The 22180-nt window shown below is 41.6% G+C and overlaps 1 protein-coding gene across 5 annotated transcripts in view; it reads right to left on the reverse strand.

Annotated features, from left to right (window-relative positions):
• Positions 1–22180, reverse strand: part of ATP8A2 (ATPase phospholipid transporting 8A2) — a 493942-nt gene that overhangs the window by 324979 nt on the left and 146783 nt on the right. For all 5 annotated transcript variants that reach the window (XM_072134328.1, XM_072134326.1, XM_072134327.1 and 2 more), the window contains 5 exons: positions 20038–20110; positions 16084–16189; positions 13342–13424; positions 11157–11206; positions 6565–6634 (listed from right to left, as the gene is read on the reverse strand). In XM_072134328.1, coding sequence (XP_071990429.1) covers positions 6565–6634; positions 11157–11206; positions 13342–13424; positions 16084–16189; positions 20038–20110 — 382 coding nt within the window. The remainder of the gene's footprint in view (positions 1–6564; positions 6635–11156; positions 11207–13341; positions 13425–16083; positions 16190–20037; positions 20111–22180) is intronic.

Here is a 22180-nt window from a genome sequence, read left to right on the forward strand (position 1 = left end):
TTTTTCAGCTGAACCCATCATACACAACTATCATAAAATGTCATACTGTGAACTTCATCATACAGAATCCGGTTCTGGAATGTCCATAGACATAGACAGGATGCGGGCTTGACAATGTAAAGCATGTTTAAAGGCTACGCTTGGGAAAGTGCCTCGATAAGTTTGATATATACGAATGTGTAACATTCTTAATGGAAACTGGATCTTTATCTTCATCTTGGAGACAAACAGAGACAAAAGGCTTTCTCTGGTATGTTGCCTCTGGTTTGTATCAAGCCTATAGGAGTGATAAGTCATTATGACACCAGGGATAAATCGTCTGTATAAATCACACATAATAATAATATGTGCGGGGTGGTTACCCATAAAGATGTTTTATCATTGCTATGTGATATCACCAAAGTGGGGATTTCTAAGCGGGAATAAATTATATGCTCATTTTTATCTCTTACAGACGAAAAAAAACCCATTTCATCCAACAATTCATCTAAATTAGTCATTAGGCACTTAGGAACCTCGCTCTGGTGCATGCCGCTGCTGATCTGTATAGCGCAAGTGCTAAATCCTTCTTCTTATATGGAAATGGACTCACTCATTTGTCCTTTCTTTATTTCAGAAAGTAAAACGGTTTACCGAAAGATGGAGATCGTGTTCTTTGCCACATCCCAGTACAAAGAAAAAGCAGTTCACCCAGATCTAAGAAGTTCATAATTCTGCAGTCTACCACAAGGTCCTGTCCAAAAAAAGACCTAGGCCCTACCACATGAAACCTTTACCCAAACTGCACACAGTCAAACAACGAATCTGCGGACACTGATGACAGTAGGAAGGACTGCAAAGGCAATAGGACCTGCTCTGAGTTTTGCAGCTTCTGCTGTCGGCTCATGCAAAAGGCCAAGGAGACCACGACCATGTATGAGCCCATTGAGAGGCATTTGTCCAAAAGCATAAGCCATGTGCATTTACCCATATTCCTATCACTCCAAGCAAAAATGCTGTACAATGGTAGAGATGATGGTCTGCATCCCCAAAGGTTAGTGAACGCCAGACTTGTTCCTGGCTTCCACAAAGATAGCACTTGCCTCGTAAGAGAGGAGTTGAGGTTACTCAATTACAAGTCACTTCTTTTTGTCATGGGAGGGGAATTTTTATTCTTTATTTTGAACTCGGCAACTGCATTTTTTGGTCAATTTAACTGCATGTGTCCTGCAGAACACAAGTCCTCATATAGCTCTGTAAACGGAAAAATAAAAAAGTTGTGACGTTTGGAGTGCTACAAGGAAAAAAATGGAAATACAAAACTAGAAATGGGCCTGTTCCTTAACACCATCAGGATGAGCAGCATGGCGCAGCGTCATTAAGGATGTATGGAGAGGGCTTATGGCTTAGCCCTCTCCATACAGAGCATATATCCACTGTATTACATAGCAGACAAACACCATGGGCAAAACCGCTATACTGGCTGACATCATCGCCTCCGTGACATCATCAGGGAGGGGATGGGATCCGTCATTGTGAGGCAGCCTCTCTGAGATTCTCATGGCTATCATAGAACAATCTAAATTAGGCACTATCAGAGAGATCTAAGCCCCTATGGTTAAATCTGAAACAAATTGTACTTTTAGGTTCATGCATGAATGATGTTTTTTCTACAAAGTGTTACAAAGAAAACTATTTCTGGCTTTAGGGAGTAAAGGAGAAAAAAAACAAAATGCAAAAACAGGAAAGGGCATCGGGGGCAAGGGGCAAAATTAAAACGGGTTTCTCACAAAGCAAGTTAGGCCCTATCCACCAGACCGGTGGGGGTTTCAATGATGGGACCCCCACAGATCACGAGAATGGGGGTCCCATGTACCCCCATTGCACTGCTCGTCAGCTCCCCAGGATGACAGAGAAGAAAAAAGACAAAGAAAACAACCGAAGAGGACGGCGCCTCGTGTGATAACGTTTTTTAACGGTTTCTTTTAGGTGAGTGATAGAGGGTGCTCACCTGGTAGCCACTTGGCTAGTAGCATATATAGAGGTGTAGGGAACTAGGTTACCCTTGTTGGTGGATCCTTCTCAGGTTACCTCAGCAGCTTCCCAAACGCTCCAAGACCGGTATCCGTTGGAACCGTAAGTACAAGAGTATGGGTAGAGGAAAAGGTTGGCGCTACGGATGGGTGCGCTTGTAACCCAGAGAGTTTTTACCACAACACAAATTGGTGTATAGGCTAGATAGGTATTTATTATAATAAATGGTTAAAAACTGGTCTCAAACATAGGTAAATTGGCAACGCGTTTCGGGGGGACCCTTCATCAGGCCAATAAAAATACAGCGTCCGGGGGGACCAGCAGGAGCTGGTCCCCCCGGACGCTGTATTTTTATTGGCCTGATGAAGGGTCCCCCCGAAACGCGTTGCCAATTTACCTATGTTTGAGACCAGTTTTTAACCATTTATTATAATAAATACCTATCTAGCCTATACACCAATTTGTGTTGTGGTAAAAACTCTCTGGGTTACAAGCGCACCCATCCGTAGCGCCAACCTTTTCCTCTACCCATACCCCAGGATGACAGAACATTCATAACAAAAATCATCAGGTAACCAAAAAATTTGATGCGATCTGCCCAGATTTTGGTGTGGAGCACTCCAGATTGTACCCTTAAAGGGAACCTGTCACCAGGAGACCCACTCTTAGCACTCCCCCAGTCCCCACAGAGCATAGTACATACACTGCCAAAATGTTTTTGTATAAAAAATAGGTTTGACATAAAAAAATAAATGTTACATTGTACCTTTCATTAGCATCTGCTGTGTGACTAGGCACTCGTCCACTGGGAGTGGCTGGAAAGGAGCAGTTTCCCCCCCCCCTTGGGAAACTGCTCCTCCATGTGCCCTTTTCAAATATATGAATAACTCCCCTCACTCGGGATTGGCTGTAGAGGAGCAGGGGGTGTCACTAAGCCAAGTGATGGGTGTTTTCATATATTTGGGTCGGGCATTGAGTTACGCCAGAGCGCAAATAGGTGACACCATTGTGACAGTTTTTTACTTCTGGAAGACTGATAATCCAGAGGATAAAATTCTTTCCCCATCATGTGTTGGAGCACGTTTCATTACGTTTACAATGAATTTATCAATTCTGTATCTTGTAATAAGCCATGAACCCCTGCGTCCATCACATTCCCATGACAATTTCCATCCTTTGGAAGTATACAACAAAGGTTCATATATCACAGCTGTGCTGTTAAGACTTGTCTATATATCATTTATAGTGTGCTAACATGCTTATAAATCGACTACATTTACATCAATGGCCTGAAACCTCTGTTAAAGTCCAGGATGTCTGCAGCTTTCATAGTATTCTGAGACTTATAATTCTACAGCATCTGGAGAGTCACCAGTTGCAGACCACCGATGCAAAAAATGTAAGAAACTTAAAGGGGTATTCCACGAATAAGCATAATTCATATTAAATCATCATTAAAATAAAAAATAATACAGGCAGTCCCTGGGTTACGTACAAGATAGGTTCTGTAGGTATGTTCTTAAATTGAATTTGTATGTAAGTTGGAACTGTATATTTTATAAATAACCCCAGTCAAAATGTTTTTGGTCTCTGTGACAATTGGATTTTAAAAATGTTGGATTGTCATAAGAACCAGGATTAACAATAAAGCTTCATTGTGGACACCTTTAATAAATGTTACAGCTGAGTATTGTAGCCTAAGGCTAAAGTACAGTAAATTACCAACATCCAGAGGTCCGTTTGTAACTAGGGGTCATCTGTAAGTCAGGTGTTCTTAAGTATGGGACCTCCTGTATGTAATTAGTTGTTATTTAAAATTTTGTTAGGCTGTAGTGGGTTGGTTGCAGTACATCCAGTATGGCCAGTGTTGTGGTGAGATGTCATCTCAGAGAGATAATGTGCAGTGATCGCAGATACACATCATTACTATAGTAACAGAGCAGGACAGAGAGAAGCTGATACTGAGAACTGATTGATCATGGGAATTGTAGTTGTAGATGGCAGCCATCCTGGAGAAACCTCCACCTACTTTAGAGAGGTGGAGGTTAATGACATTGGGGGTCATTTACTAAGGGCCCGATTCGCGTTTTCCCGACGTGTTACCCGAATATTTCCGATTTGCGTAGATTTCCCCTGTATTGCCCCGGGATTTTGGCGCACGCGATCGGATTGTGGTGCATCGGAGCCGGTATGCACGCGATGGAAATCGGGGGGCGTGGCCGAGCAAAAACCCGACGGATTCAGAAAAACCACCGCTTTTAAAAAAAGAAATGTGTCGCTTGGGAAGCGCTTACCTTCACTCAGCGCGAGCCGGTGAACTCCAGCGCGTTCAGATGCTTTTCAGCGCAGCAGCGCCACCTGGTGGACGGCGGAGGAACTACCTTGATGAATCCCGGCCGGACCCGAATCCAGCGCAGAAAACGTGCCGCTGGATCGCGAACGGACCGGGTAAGTAAATCTGCCCCATTGAGTTTTGTTATATTCATTTATTTGTATCATTATGGGTTTTTGTATCAGACGTCCATATTCCCGGAAAACACCCCTTTGATGCAGAAGCCAAGTGACGACAAGACCGCACAATGTTACTCACAGGAAATGTGCCCTCACCCTAACTGCAAGGTGCTAGCGTTGTTTTAAAGCAGGTACCTACCTCTCTGGATTTAAGTGGAATATTTCAAGATAACCCAATATTCACCATGACATAAGCTTCTTTTATGTGAAATCCCACCCGTTTACCTATCATCTCCTCCAAATTCATGCAAAATGAGTAGAGAAGAGTCATATTTTGCCTGAGATGAGTCGTATTTAGAGGCTGCATAATCCCCTCTCTCAGCAGGGAGGGAGAATGAGGCAGCTGAGTGAGATGCTGTAGAAGAGAGAACACGCCCATTGTGCCTCTCAGTCTTCAGGCAAGGGGCCAGCTACTTTCTTAAAATTGATTTACTAAAGATATGATATATAGATTTTTATAATAAAAACTGAATGGGAAACAGTGAGATGACTTCTTTGGGAACCTGTCATTAGGTTAAATGATGAAAAAAAACTATGACAGGTTCCCCTTAAAGGAAATCTACCATCAATATCAAGCATGGATAAACCAGGGACACTTACTCATAGATCCAGGCACTGTGACTGTCGTATCTTCTTATATTTGCTCTCTATGACCTCCTTCCTTCTAAAATAAAATGTTTTAATTATGTTAATTGCCTGAGGGGCTCTGGGGGTGTTTCCAGAGCCCCTGAGTGATGTATTCACTCATTGTTACAATGAGAACATGTATCCCCTCCTCCTGCTCATTGCAACAGACATCACTGAGGGCCTCTGGATATACCCACCAGAGCCCCTTAGGCTCATTACCATTATTTAAAAAGTTGCTTTTAGATAGAAGGGGCCATGTATACAAATATAAGAAGATACCACAGCCACGGTGCCTGGATCTAGTAAGTGTCCCTGGTTTATCACGATGGATTTTGATGGTAGATTTTCTTTAAGATGAGTGTACAGCTCATTTAGCACAATATCGGTCTAGTCTGCAGTTTCTTTATTATTTCACTTTTTTATTATACAAGGTGACTAATGCTGAACGATCCTGAATTATACGACAGACACTTCTTCTGGACATACCCACCACTTATCTACAGGAACATTTGCCTCAAGTTTGCCAAAATCAATATAAATTTTTATCCCCAAATTAACAAAGATGATGATTTTTGTAACCAGAGGCTGCTCTGAGAAAGTGCTTAAACCAATCATGTAATAAATCACATAAAGGAGAACCTCTGCGGCGCCCTGAGTAAGTGTAATGCAATGCTTTGTGGTGGGGCACAATTGTGATGGAATGGGCAGGTTGGATTCTGCGGTCTAATTTCTGGGAAACACGTTTACAAACCTTCCCTGGAGCCTCCATTATTTTTATGATTTGATTTGATGTCATGTTAATTTTACGTTTTAACACTCTCCAGAATGAGCCGCTCTTACTCACTGCGGAATTAATCACCTAAGAGAATTTGATTTCTAATTAGGACAATTGCAAGACACATTGGGAAAAAATATTATTTTTAAAAAAAATCATATTGTATTATCTTCACTTTAAAAAATGTATAATGTAACATTTAAAATAAAAAAACTAATGCACCAAATGCTGGAAAAAAAAAAACCCAAACACTATTGGATCCCTTCTGGCTTCAGTTTTCTTCCATGTTTTCTGTAGCTTGACGATGGGTTTCCAATAAGAACACTTTGCATTTGTAAACAAGCGCTTCAACTGCAGCTGCTTTCATGTATTGAGCTGACACCTCCTGTTCTGTAGAAATCAGTTTTCAAGAGTACCAGAATAAGTAAACTGAGGCAAAACAAAAAACTGAGTCTGTTTGATAGCTCATTATTAGGGTCTAATAACAGCCACATTCCTGTTTTCTGTTGATAGAGGACACAGGGGATACTATGAATAAAACAGGGTTGGCAAATTACAGGAACAACTAACAAAATTTCACAGAGGGAAACTTCAACCGGGGTTAACCCCTAGTACTGGAAATGCCCAGAGATACTCACTGCTCCTTTACAGTAGAGTCTCAGATGTCCTGATGGGGTCCGGACAATCACAGACATTCTTTTTCTGTCGCTGAAACAAACAGAACAATGATATAAGTGATAAATATACAGAATACTACAAGGGTCAGTATACGGGGTATATGGGAATATTCTCATATACGCCCCGAGGCTGTAAATCTGTCCACATGTAACAATTATCACATATAAAGACAACTTCACATTTGTGCTATAGGTCACTATTATAGAGGATGATGGTGGACACAAAATAATTAAAAAGGTTTTCCAGGAATCTGACTCTGGTGCTTCCATTTTTCAGCACTGTGGATGGCCAGCTGTCACAAGACCTGCTTTGGCCAATACGTTTCTGCCACTTTGTTATTTGTTAACCATGGCCTCCTTCCTTCTAAAATCAACTTTTAAATTTATGCTAAAGAGCGAGAAGGGACTGGAGGGCGTTACCAGCACCCCTGCATTCTCGTACTTCACAGGATGTTACACTGCCTCCCACTCCCTTTCTACTGCTTGTGCACTCTCTCCATGCCTCTGCCTGCTGTAATCTCACACAGTGGGAGTGGGAAGTGCTCCTTCACAGTGTAACACCCTGTGAAGCTACAACATGGAGGGGAACAGGTAACGCTCTTCAGAGCCCTTTAGGTTCATTAGATTTAATTTTATTAATTTTAAAAGTTGAATTTAGATGGAAAGAGGCCATAGATAACAAATATAAGAAAATCACCATGGTCAGGGTGCCTGGATCTATGAGTAAGTGTCCCTGGTTGGTCATGCTTGATTTAGATGGTAGATATCCTTTAAAAGGAGTTGTGAACAGTACTTTTCTATCCACAGGATTGGTGAAAAGGTTTGACCAATGAGATCCCAAGAAATCATCTATTTGAATGAAGTGGATTTGGGGAAGCACTGTGGCTCAGTGGTTAGCACTTCTTCCTTGCAGCGCTGTGGTCTTGGGTTCAAATCCCACCAAGGTCAACATCTGCAAAGAGTTTGTATGTTCTCTCCATGTTTGCATGGGTTCTCCCGATTTCCTCCCACACTCCAAAAACGTACTGGAAGGTTGATTAGATTGTGAGACCCATTGGGGACAGGGACCAATTTGTCATGCTTTGTGCAGCGCTACGTAATCTGTAGGCGCTATATAAATAAAGGATTTATTATTTTTATCTGGCAAATTTTAGCAATTGACATATACAACTGGTGATCCACAGGTCGCGGGGGTCAAACCATCACCAAACAGACACTTATTCCCAACACTAAGGATACTGAATAAATATTATCCCTGGGATGAATGCATAACAACAAACTTTTACTATTAGGTCTATGTATGTTTTCAGAATATTCTTATTCACTGTCGGCAAACAGAGATTTTTATCTGAGTGAGGAATTGAAAAATGAAGTATATTCTATAGCAGAAGAATTTTCATAACATCTGAGAATATACAGCAAATATACAGTAAAAAGATCCTTTACATCTTCCATCAGATCAAAGTGTTGCCTGTGCCACTCAATCTGCCAGCGAGGCCCCATGTACCTGCCTCTCAGGAGCGACCTCAAATCTCAAGTTATTAACCTCTGACATCATGGGCACAAAGGACTATTTTAGGGCATGTTTTCTCAAATCTTTTTGAGTTGACTTTGCTACAAATCATCTGCGTGCCCACAGAGTAATATATCAGGACTAATTGAAAGTTACAATTTAATGTTTCCACCACTAAAACCCATCCCGGTTTGTAACTATACATATTTCAGAGAGTCAAAGGGCACTATAGCTAAAAAGGTCATTATTCACACATCTGACATAAACAGGCCATGGAGAAGGAAGGGTTATTATTTTATGTTTTACCCTACGAGCTTCTAAGAAGAACTGAGCAGCTCGGTCTATACACAAATCGGGGCTGTGAGTAACAAGATGACCTTCCCTTCTCTACAAATACACAATTTGGCTCAGTGAGTAAGTATGGCTCATGACTTTTGTTTGGCAGGAGGACCTGGATGTGGGTTCCTCATTAGTAGCCTTCCTAGAAGACATTAAAGGTGATGGAAACAAGGTCTTCTGGTCCCGGAAGCTCGGCCCGGTCATGAGATTAATGAGCACGATGTAAAGAAAATCATTTATTCCCAACTTTATGCACAGTCTTTTTGATACTGTATGCAATGTAATAAGAGTAAGGTCACTGCAAATTGCCTGCTTTAGGGGATGTCATGTGCCTACAGCGATAAACACCACTTCTTTCTAGGTATTCCTATCCTCATGGAACATAATGCAGCACATATCAGGAGAATGAACATCCAGTAAGTCTTACTTTATCTCCAAGTTTACATTGCTTTCCTCATAGATATGATTGAAGAAAAAGAAGCTGATGGGAACTCGAATCAAGTAATGGAGGTCACAGGACCCCTATATTCTCACTCTTGATTGAGATAGAGACTAAAATAGTGGCCGTCAGATGAATAAACCTGTGTAAACCGCTCCCATAAAGTTATAAATGCAAATCAATTGTAGCACTACATACTTATACTCCTGTGTCATATGTAAACAAGTGTCAACTGAATGGGGGTCATTTACTAAGGGCCCGATTCGCGTTTTCCCGACGTGTTACCCGAATATTTCCGATTTGTGCCAATTTCCCCTGAATTGCCCCGGGATTTTGCTGCACGCGATCGGATTGTGGCGCATCGGCGCTGGCATGCACGTGGCGGACATCGGGGGGCGTGGCCGAAAACCCAACAGATTTGGAAAAACCGCCGCATTTTTAAAAAAAATCTGTTGCGGAGCTTGCACTTACCTTCACTCAGCCCTAGCCGGTGAACTCCAGCGCGTTCTGATGCTTTTCAGCGCCACCTGGTGGACGTCGGAGGAACTGCCTTAATGAATCCCGGCCGGACCCAAATCCAGAGCAGAGAACGCGCCGCTGGATCGCGAATGGACCGGGTAAGTAAATCTGCCCTAATGTGTCCTGGTCAGACTTCATTGATCCCACGCTGGTCCATTGTAACAATTGTAACAATGTAACAATGAAAACAGCTAGAGTGTGTTGGCTTTTGGTGAGCAGTGCAAACAATTTCTAGTCCCAAGCCACATCGGGACCACTGCACTTACAGAGACCGAAGCCGTTTACTGCGCCTAAACAAGGGCAAACTCTTTTGGACAAAGGGTATCTGAAATGGTAATTTTTCGGTACATGCACTATGCTTGTTATGAGAAATTGTTCACAGGACGAAAATGTTTACACGATGACCTAGAATGTTTACAAAAAAAGATGAAAATTTCTTCTCTTGTTTTATACATTGTGGAATGAAATTTCTGTAAAAACTTCTTCTGTAAAAACTTTTTGATATGAACTTTTGCAACTTTTTGCAGTCTTCAAATGATGTCGTGGGCATTGCCTACAGAACAATGGTGAATATACAAAGGAGTTACCAGGAGAGATAGATGGCCTCATAAGCTCTGCGGACACTCGAACATGCTGGTCCCATTGCAAAATCTTTATTGGGCTCTCACCTATGTATAAGGTTTAGCACAAGTCTGCTCTTATGGGGGGATTCATTCTATACCTACGGCTTCCGAGTCTACTAAACCTACACCCAAACTCAAGCCTTAAAGAGGACCTGTCACCCTGAAAAATGGCACTAGTGCTAAAACAAAAGCAGCAGTGTTACAATGATAGCTTTATCAGAAACCTCCTATAACGCTAACAAACATCGCTGCGCTGTACACTGGACACGCCAGACCGCTCTCAAAGCCCCGCCATAGGCCAGAGGTGACTGCCGCAAGTCACCGCCCCCTCATGACTATGCCGGGGGGGGGGGGTGCGGCGTTTCCAGTGTACAGCGCAGCGGTGTTTGTTAGCGTTATCAGAGGTCTCCAATAACGCTATCATTGTAACACTGCCGCGTTTGTTTTAGCACTAGGAGCTGCTTACTTAAGTAAGCAGCTCCTAGTGCCGTTTTTGAGGGTGACAGGTCCCCTTTAAATTTGCAATGCTGCTATTATTTATTAATAGATACATATTTTTTTCTGGGTACTAACCGTGGTAGGAATCTTTTATAGGATAAATTCTGTCTCTCTGAAAGCCTAAAATTCAACACATTTTTTTAAGCAGCAGAAATTCCTGAATATGGATTTCGCACTTCTGAACCATACGGCTAATTTTTCTAGTATTAATCCCTCAATCTTTTCATCCGTGAACATGAGATCCCTCCGCGACTGACTAAATTCCCACTTCTAAAAGTCGCTGTGATACATCAGAATCTCCAAATAGGAAAGAACGATTTCTGTTAGAACGTCATAATAATCAGTCCATTATTTCCCTCCTTGAAGTTTATTATCCTTGCACATTAGATGTGTAAAAGATACTCTGTCCTCTCTTTCATTTACTGGAAATATTTTCCTAGTGGTAAGAGGGGTAATGCGAACCAATACACAGCCCCCCTCTCAATGATCAAATAATGATTTAATAATATACATAGCTGAGGCGAATATTGATTGAACTAACAGATAGCGGGAACAAAAAGATAAACACTCGGCAAGTGGGAGATATGCAATTAAATGACTGATAAGTAACGAGTAATGTTACCTTGAGAATTCCAGAACATTGAGCAGTTCAAAGCTTTGCTCTGTCCCCATCTATGAAAAGAAAAATTAAAAACGTGATTTTTTTTGCAGCTTTATTGTTATTGTGGCAATATTGCCACCTAGTGGATAAAAGAAGTAATTACTATACACATAAAGGCATCTTTAATTAACAATATCAACTATCGGCTCCTATGAGCAGTAGGGTGACAGTTTATTCCAAGCGCACCATGAATAGGGTATATTAGCCCAGTCTTTTTCCCCAAACCCCCAACTGTCTCAATCTTGTTTTGTAAAAATTTTCAAAAGTTTTTACATTTTCAGTTTTCACTAAAACGATAAAAACAAAAGACTAAGGGACATGGTACAAAAAGACAATAACACAAACAATCAATGGACATTTTAACAGATCCGTTAGACTTCTGTTATCGTATACATAAGAAGTGTCCAAAGCGAATCAGAAGAGATTCAGATTTGGTTCAGTTCCTGCAAATGAGCAGATTCATACTGATTGTTCACTTATCTTTAGTAAGGGTAACAGAGTATGATGACATATCTTCTGTCCTAAATGTTACATGAAATATCAGTGGAGATGAGTTTATGAGTCCAGTCTAGTTACGAGTATAGAAATCCATTCCCAGTTCATACTCATATTTTCTGTGACTTTTTGGCTGATATGAGAATATATATACACACTGTATACTATGTTATGTTGTAGAAACAATGTCAGAATGGATATCTCTGATCCTGCAGAGCTGCTATTCCTTCAAGTCACAGACAGGTATAAGAGCTCATCAAACAGCATAGCTTATGCAAGAAATGTAAATAATCTGCATTAATAATGATCTGCATTACTGGACAATAATAGAATATTACATTGAACTGAGAACAAGAACAAAATAGGAGTTGTGTAGTGCCCTTATATATTGAGTAGGAGTAGTATTACTCTGCTGTGCCCATGTAACAAGGGACTGCTGTGTTATCTCTTGGCCAGTTGATGGCGCCAGAAAACAAGAGGTCAGGGGTTGCCAATATTTGCAGAACAGAAGTCATTGTAATGTTCAATACTGTATATGAACAAACTATGCTGTGGCAATAATGTATATATAATGTATATACAAAAAGGGGTAGTAGTACTGTTATGTTCCCATTTATACAGGATAGGAGTTGTAGTAATGTGCTGTACCAATAATGTATGTACGGGATAGGAGTAGTAGTACTGTTCTCATGTACACACAATAGGATTAGCAGTACTGTCCTGTATGCATATCTTCAGGATAAGAGTAGTAGTAATGTGCAGTGTCTATATATACAGGATAGGAGTAGTAGTACAGTTCTGTTCCCATATATAGGATAGGAGTAGTACTAATGTGATGTGCACATACTGTATGACTATATATGCAGGATAGGAGCACAAATACTGTTCTGTACCTGTACTGCATATATAGGATGGGGTAGTAGTACTGTGCTGTGCCTATATATGCAGGATCGGAATAATAGTACTGTGATGTACTGCATATACAGGATAGGGGTATGAGTATTGTGTTGTGCTGTATACTCAGGACACAAGTATTATTATTGTGCTGTTCCCTACATACAGGTAAAGAATAGGAAAACTGTGTTGTGCCAATACTATAAACACAGCATAGGAGTAGTAGTACTGTTCTGTGCCTATATATGCAGGATAGGAGTAGTAGTACTGTTCTGTGCCTTTATATGCAGGATAGGAGTAGTAGTACTGTGAAGAATCCATACTGGATTTGCAATACACATAGGGCACATTTATCAACTATCATGCAGAGTGCACACGATTCATGCAGACCGGAGCACGGTCTACATCAATCTGGGGCACCCTGCTGGCGGCCAAAGCGCAAGAACTGAGTGCACCAGTTTTTTTCGGGCGCACTCAGTTTAACGAGCGTGTGCCACAATTATGGAAAGTCCACTATATGCACAGTACTATTTATATGCACAATGAATACTGGCTGAAACACTTCATAAATACATATGCACGCAGTTTGAAAATGTATTTATGTGCAGAATACTGGCACAGATTACTTAGTAAATGTGGGCCATGGTTGAGTTAATGTTGGGAGTACTAGTGGGCCCTCTGCTGCCACAGGGCCAGAGCAGGTAGCCCTCCACAGTATAAAAAGTCACCATAACAAGCCAAAAACAATTGCACCTACTGCATCAATAATGACAGAGTCTGGTGTTCGGCCAGTGAAGGTGTAGCCCAATTTCTTTGCGCCTTTCACCAGAGCGCCTTCATCTGCACAACAGATAATAGAGAATGATTTTAACAGGAAATACAGCATTTTATACCAGTCTATATACTTAAAATAAAAACTGCCTTTTCTGAGAAATTATATTGTTATCATCACTGTAAAATATGGATAAGAACATGATATATATGATGGCAATAATAAAATTGTATTACACTGGACAGTGGCCTGATAAATGGTAGTTGTGGGATGGGTTGTGGATCTAATACAACTTCCAAAATTATGCAAAACTCCCAATATGCAAAGTCAGCGCTAAAAACAAAAAGTTCTCCTTTGTGTCTGGAGGCTATGCAGATTTATGCGCCCCATATGGTTTTACACTACCAACCTTGTGCAGCAGACCACATACTCCAGTCCATCCCTCCTCTACTTGCTAGCATAGTCGAATAAAGGAAAATGTATACCATGCTGTGTAACTTCTGACTACTGAAGCTTGATTCGTAGTCTGTTGCTATAGAGACATTATTTATTTAAACAGTTTTTATTTATATTCTAGAACTGGGACTAAAAACTTTGCAATGATATACAAATACCCGCAACTGTAAGAAGACCAGTTTTGTAAAATAACATGATTTTGCAAAACTGTCTGTAATAAGATGATACGTTACATTTGTGTTGACACCTAGCAGTTATAAAAAGAATTACAGGGCCGTGGTAATATATTGCAATTTTTTATAGAATTGGCAAATTCTGAGCTTGAAGTTTTATTAGATGCAGGAATTTACTATTTGGCTATGGTAAAAGTGAATGTGTCTGTATATAAAATATATATATATATTTAATTATTTAAATATAATTATATTTCTATGACGGGAAGCTGTCACCAGGAACCTCATTTTCACTAAAGACAGGCTACAGAAGCCTATTACAGGTGGATTGCAAAGATGTCTTTCTGCCTTTTCGGTGCATTACAATATAATTGTGTGTTTTATCTTGCCTTGCACCCTGACAAAATCCTGATCTGAGCCTCAGGTTTGTTAAGGGTTGGATGCATTTAAAAAAAAAAACATGTGACTTCTTTGTGCTGCTCACTCCTCAGCTCTCAGCCCCCCATGTTCTGCTGGTGTACAGCTCCTCCCTCACACAGGGACAGAGCTCACAATGTAGTGAGCTGACATAAGTGGGGGAGGGAGGAGTTGTACAGGAAAAAAAAGAGGGTGACTGAGACGTGAGTGAGCAGCACAGACAAGTCATGTGTTTTTTTTTTAAAAGGCATCCAAAGGGACTGGGAGCATGGGAGAGGGCGTGCATAATTAGCAGCCCATAGTGCTGGACATCTTGTCCCTGTGCTTTGGGCTGCTAATTTTTTGTCTTTTTTTCTAGATGATCCCCGCGTGTCAAGATTAGTGGAAGACAGCACCAGGATCAAGATGAGGAGCGGAAATTAGTATTTTTACTTTTCCGAAGTGGTAGATTTCCTTTAAATGCATGCAAATCAAAACAAACCTGCGACTCAGAACAGTTTCTATCACGGTGCAAGGTAAGTTAAAACACACAATTATATTCTAATGCAAATGAACAGAAAAGACAGAAAGGCTACATTTACACACATATACGGTGTATATACGTCCCCCATACATGGCAATGGGTGCACGGCGCCCTACAGGAGCGGTACGGTGCAGCACACATGCGGCTCTGTACCGTTCCGTAGCCAGGAGAAAGATAGGACCATCGTTCTCCGGAATAAGGCGCCGTGTGCAATCTTCCTCTATGTAGCACGGCAGGCACACGTTAATGTGAATGTAGCCAAAGACATATTTGCAATCCAGCTGTAATGGGCTCCTGCAACCTGTCTTTAGTGAAAATGAGATCCCTGCTGACAGGTTCCCTTAAATACTTATGGTTGACAAAACCCCATGAAGTACTTCGCATTATGCATTTTAAAATGTATTTATATTTACCATGAAAATCAAGCTATTTAAAACCATGGACATTTAATCATAGATCCAGGTACCATGTCTGTGTTAATCTTCTTATATTTGTTATCCATGGCCTCTTTTCTTTTAAATTAAACTTTTAAAATTAATAAACCTAATGAACCTAAAGGGCTCTTAAGAGCATTACCTGTTCTCCTCCATGTTGTAGCTTCACAGGGTGTTACAATGTGCAGGAGCCCTTCCCCCTCCCACTGTGTGAGATTACAGCAGGCAGAGGTATGGAGGGAGTGCATAATGAGTAGACGGGGAGGGGAAGACAGTGTAACAGGCTGTGAGGATGGAAAATGCAGGGGTGCTGGTAACGCCCTCCAGAGCCCTTCTTGCTCTTCAGCATAATTTTAAAAGTTGATTTTTGAAGGAAGGTAGGCAATGGATTAAAAGTGGCAGAAATGTATTGATCGTAGCAGGTCTTTTTAGGGTTTTACCAGAGCCACTCCGTGCTGAAGATGCATAGGCTGTTACACTGTGCAGTAGCACTTCCCCCTCCCACAGTGTGAGATTACAGCAGGCAGAGGGAGGGGAATATCCTTTCCTTGCACAGAATTGCATAATTGGTTCTACAATGAAATGTATAGATACACTGCTTAAAGGAACAATAAATCTATAGTAAATATTTAATTAATTTATTTTTTTATGCAGACCAGCAGTCAACCATCTGTACAATACCCGCAGAATATCAATAATGCAGACCATAAACCCGATCACTCACCTGGGGAGGAAGCCTGATAGATTATTTTATCTTCCTCCTTTTCCGGCACCACTGTGTGACACACCGCCAGTAATGTCAGGAATTCTTTGATCACCAGGGCTGTAGGCTGTAAGAAAATAGTCCAGACAATCAGAGGTTTTGCAACATTGTATTACTTTGTTACCAGGATATGTCACAGAAAGCATAAACCCATAGGAAGCAAATATAGTCAGTTATAGTTTGATAAAGGCTATGACCTATTGATTAACATCCTATAGGGGCATTCAGAGTTACACTAGGGCTACACTTAAAGTATATCTAACCTTTTTATAAATTTAAATCAGTAGTCCAGTGTGTGTACATGTGTAAGGCTACATTCTATCCACGTTACTCGATCCACCGATTGTATATGCTGGGGGGGGGGGCATCCGTTTTGCCTCCATCTGCACATTACACGTTGTATCCAGCAGGAAGCACTGGATGAAAAAACACAGCCAACTACATCTTCCCATCCCACTTTCTGTTGAGTGACATAAACACTATAATAAGGGGGATGGATGCTACTGTACTGCTTCAAACCCTGGCCTCCACTGAGCTTATTCATAAACCTATACTTCCAGAAGGAGTCATGCTTGCCTCCGCCTGTACAGTATACATTGCATACTGTGGGAAATACAGGATGAAAAAATTCAGCAATCTGCATATTTATATCCTGCTCCCTCTTGCTGAGCAACAAATAAGCTCAAAAGAGGCCATAATAGCATGTGGGAGACGGACGCAACTGTATGGCATCCATCCCCAGCCTCCACTGAGTGTATAGTATCGGGAGTGCCCAGAATTGTTACATCACTGGGGAAACACCCTGAACATTGGCAGCAGTCAATCACTGGCTGCTGCCGATGTTCATTCCACCCACTTTCAGACGGGAAGGGAGTTACAGGATGACGTATAACGGAGGGAAAAAACGTGGTGGGAGTGTAGCCTAAAGCTGTTTATGGTCATAGTCTTCATTTTCTAGCAAGTATCATCTTTGAAGCCTCTGAATTTGCAATCCTCTCTGTGCTACTAGAGGGAAACCTAGCTGCTGTGACTCACTGCTCCCTACTTCTCTCTTCATATAGCTTCTATGTTACATGACGCCTCAATGAGTTTCTGTCTTGTTGCTAGTAAGATAGAATTCAGCAAAGATTTCACAGTGAAAAGCCAATTAAGAAGGATGTAGGATGGTTAGTGGAAACATTTTGTTCTCATAAGATATTTAATACAAATTTTCTAGTTTTGACATGTATTTCTGATTCATGTAAAGGTTTTTGAAAAATTATCATTTTAGGATCGCTAAAAAAATTGCTGTCACTAGGAAATCACTCCTCATTGTTAGCAAGTACTTTTTTTTATCTTAGATTAGTTTTAATTAATTTTTCAATTACAATGAAACTATATTCACACTAACATGTGTCCGCCGTTGAAAAAAAAATTGGAGATATTGTGACTCAGAACACTGTGACACACCTTATCTTTATGGTCTTTTTGGTTAAATGTTCTGTACATAATATTAAAGAAAATCTACCATCACAATCAAACATGATTAGCCAGGGACACTTACTCATACTGTAGATCCAGGCACCATGACTGTGGTATCTTTTTATATTTGTTATCCATGACCTCCTTCCTCTAAAATTAACTTTTACAACTATGGTAAGGAGTCTAAAGGGCTCCTGGTGGTGTAACCAGAGCCCCTCCTTGCTGCAGCTTCACAGACTGTTAGACTGTCTCACCATCCCACTGCTCCCGCAGCACTTATCCCCTCCCTCTGCCAGATGTAATCTCACATGCAGCAGAGGAAGTTTCAGCAAAAAGTGTATGGGGGAAGTGCTCCTGCACAGTATGAAAGCCTGTATATTTGCAGCATAGACGGTTTCTGGTAACACCCCCAATAGCCCTGCAGGCTCATTAGCATAATTAAAAAGTTGATTTCAGAAGGAAGGAGGCCATGTATAACAAATATAAGACGTTTACCACAGTCACATGGCCTTGATCTAAGTGCCCCTGGTTTATCATGATGGATTTTGATGGTAAATTTTCTTTAATAGTATGTACAGAACATGTAAAAAAAAAAAAAAAAACTGAAGGCAAAAACACACTGGCTATGAAGGGGTTACACTGATTGTAGGGAGCTCCTGCCAAATAGAATTTTCATTGGAATTAATGGAAAAATCTGTAAAAGTAAAAGATTATACTGCTGAGCCCTAAATAATAATGACAACCCTGCCTGAATGTGCCAAGGGTTTGTAATACCAAAGAGACTTGTTTCTCCCCACTGTTCTAACCACAAAACACTGCAAAAGATATAAAAATGGGAAAAAGCAAAAAATAATGGGTAAAATCTTCTGACACCGACTGTGACAGTCCCAGAGCTGTCAGTATGGTCTCTGCTGAATAGTATCACATTGCTGACAAATGTGTTTTATAGACATCAGACACCTCGGAGGGGTGAGGGGGCAGCCGCACCAGCAGCACATGCCCATCATGTGTAACCCTATATATCTCCTTGGCTGCACCATACAAGGAATGCCTAAAATGCCATTATAACACTGTATAAGTGCTACGCATGAATCATAAATCACCTTGTGATGCCTGATCTGTCACAAGGCGTTATCCAGGCACTTATTACTGTCATCTGTCAAGATATCTGCTCTTCACTATGATAAATCAGCGGGGGGGTCGGGTTTCGACAGATGAGTGAAGCTACTGTATATTCAGGGGTGGAACTTGCCAAAAGTCACTTTAGGGGAATCCGCTCTGTATAATTTAGCATTCATGAAAAGAAAAGAAATTTTATACTCACCTTGGTCTCTCAATCCCTGTGCGCCTGGCCGTTCTGGCAAGTGAAGCCTGCATAATATACCCCCAATACTATCCCGGCTTCACTTACCTCATCGCAACATGCAGTGTCGGCACAGGATCTCTCATGTGCCTATGACTCACATCTAGGCAAGTATTTTAGTTTATCGTTTACATTTTTTTTCTATGTAAAAACTTCAAAAAGGTCAATCTGGGACCCTAAACCAGAGGTCCATAAGGACCTATAGTTGCTTTAGGGTCCAAAATCAACCTGACAGAACCTCTTTAAAGGAAATCTACCACATGGATGCAGTATTGTACACCAAACACACTTACATGCCTGTGTGTGTCCCCTGAAAAAGGATCCGTTTTTTCTATGTCTTCTGATTTCCTAGTTTTGGAGAAAATCATCTATTACAATTATGCAAATGAGCCTCATTGGCTCCTGCCAAAGTAACAGAAGCCATCCATCTGATATCTGCTCCATCTGATATCATCAGCTCTCTGGCTGGGGAGGGGTGGGATAAGGAGGGCAATAACACCTTACAGAGGTGTGCATAATTAGCCAGAAGGGGCTTCTGTGATATAGACAGAAGCCTCCGAGGCTCCATCTGATATAATCAGTCCTCTGGCTGGGAAGGGGTGGGAGGAGGTGGGCAGTAACACCTTACAGAGTTGTGCATAATTAGCCAGAAGGGGATTCTGTGATATAGACAGGAGCCCCGAGGCTCCATCTGATATCATCAGCTCTTTGGCAGGGGAGGGGTGGAAGGTAACACCTAACAGGGGTGTGCATAATTAACCAGAAGGGGCTTCTGTGATAAAGGCTTCTGTGGCAGGAGCCCCTGAGGCCTTTTTGCATAATTTTAAATTGCTATGTTAGCTAAGACTAGGCCATTAGAAGATAAAGAAAGAAATGATCCTGTTCCAGGGCACACAAATAAGTGTGCTTGGTGTAAAATACTTCATTCATGTGGTAGATTTCCTTTAATAGGTCTTATAAAAGGACTAGGGTGGAAACCAGAAATTCATCTGTTAACATCTGCATTATCAGGGAATAGCAAAACACATAAGAATCTAAGAACTGCATAAACTGGTAATTTTTAAACAATATTTACATATACAAATACTTACACTTTCCCCTTCAATATTCTGGAACAGCTTTGGGTCATCAAAGTCACAAGATTCGCTTGTTGTGGGCAACTGACTAAAGACAAAATTTAATATCACAATTTATTTATTTGTAGATTTACTAGTACACTTTAATGATCTGCTAATTAAGTCTTTATCAATGTGGAAAGCAGTGAAGGGGAAGGGGTGCCACTAAGAAAGGATGCCTCATATTCCAGATACTGTGACTCTGTGTTAAGCAAAAACATTTGAGGGGATGACTCCATAGATATAGCCTCACTACCAATGGGTCCAGCAGCTCGACAAGGCGGTGAAAACAATCAGGACCCTACCTGTCAATCACTGTGTGTTGGCGGAGTAATCAAGACTCTTCCTGTCAATCACTGCGTGTGGGCGGGGTAATCAGAACTCTCCCTGTCAATCACTGTGTGAGGGGGTAATCAGGACTCTCACTGCCAATCATTGTGTGTGGGTGGGGTAATCAGGACTTTCCCAGTCAATCACTGTGTGTGGGCGGGGTAATCAGGAGTCTCTGCTGTCAATCACTGTGTGTGGGGTAATCAGGACTTTCCCAGTCAATCACTGTGTGTGGGAGGGGTAATCAGGAGTCTCTGCTGTCAATCACTGTGTGTGGGGTAATCAGGACTTTCCCAGTCAATCACTGTGTGTGGGCGGGGTAATCAGGAGTCTCTCCTGTCAATCACTGTGTGAGGGGGTAATCAGGACTCTCACTGTCAATCACTGTGTGAGGGGGTAATCCGGACTCCCCCTGTCAATCACTGTGTGTGGGCGGGGTAATCAGGAGTCTCTCCTGTCAATCACTGTGTGTGGGGTAATCAGGACTTTCCCAGTCAATCACTGTGTGTGGGCGGGGTAATCAGGACTCTCACTGTCAATCACTGTGTGTGGGCAGGGTAATCAGGGCACTCCACTGTCAATCACTGTGTGTGGGTGGGGTAATCAGGAGTCTCTCCTGTCAATCACTGTGTGAGTGGGTAATCAGGAGTCTCACTGTCAATCACTGTGTGCGGGAGGGGTAATCAGCACTCTCACTGTCAATCACTGTGTGTGGGCAGGGTAATCAGGGCACTCCACTGTCAATCACTGTGTGTGGGCGGGGTAATCAGGGCTCCCCCTGTCAATCACTGTGTGTGTGGGGGGGGAGGGGGGGTAATCAGGACTCTCCCTGTCAATCACTGTATGTGAGAGGTAATCAGGACTCTGGCCCAAATCGTTGAAATAAAATACATCATGGTTATCAGACTTCCTTACCAGTACAAATAGTATTCTGTCTTATTTCTACAACATCACAGAATGTTCAGCAACAAATACATGATACAAATTCAACATCAAATACACAAAATAACAATCTACGCACATCAATTTATTTGGAACACCAGATGAGATTTATAAAAACGAGTGCAGGAACAATGAAAATGCCTCATTCGGCCCCTTGCTTTAGATTTACACACCTCTCTCTATGTATGCACTGTTTTTATAATCCTTCCTACTGCTAAATGGGGCTCTACAATTCAGTAAGGTGGTGACCAGGAGACACATTGAGGAATGAATGACATCTTTTTTTGTACCCAATAAGCCTCATAGGGGACAGAAAGAACATTACATCGCCATCTTGTCTAAAAAGTACTAATCTAAAGAGAATTTGGGTGAGAAGCCAAAAGTGCCAGTAGTATGTTATAGAGCATGAGTTGATATAAAGTGTTGTGACAAAGATTTGGTATAACTTTATTTTATTATTTACATCTCTACTCATGTTGGATTTAGAAATCTAATTCTGCTCTATAACATAATGCCACTTGGAAATGGCAGGGGGAGATCTATCAGATGTGTCTGAGAGCGGAAGGCCCCTTCCACACTAGCGAGTGTGATGCGATGAACTCGCATCACACTCGCAACGCAAGCTGCCGGGAACGCACGGCCCGAACGCTGCACCGCGGGCGTGAACTCAGCATGTCAGTTCACTCCCGCGGTGCAGCGTTCGTGCCGTGCGTTCCCGGCAGCATGCGTTGCGAGTGTGATGCGAGTTCATCGCATCACACTCGCTAGTGTGGAAGGGGCCGAACTGTTCTAGTTGCCCAAGGCAACCAATCAGAGCTCATATTCATATTTCATACTCTCACCGCGG

Source organism: Engystomops pustulosus, chromosome 2 (genome assembly GCF_040894005.1).
Source record: "Engystomops pustulosus chromosome 2, aEngPut4.maternal, whole genome shotgun sequence".
Classification (NCBI taxonomy): Eukaryota; Metazoa; Chordata; class Amphibia; order Anura; family Leptodactylidae; genus Engystomops; species Engystomops pustulosus.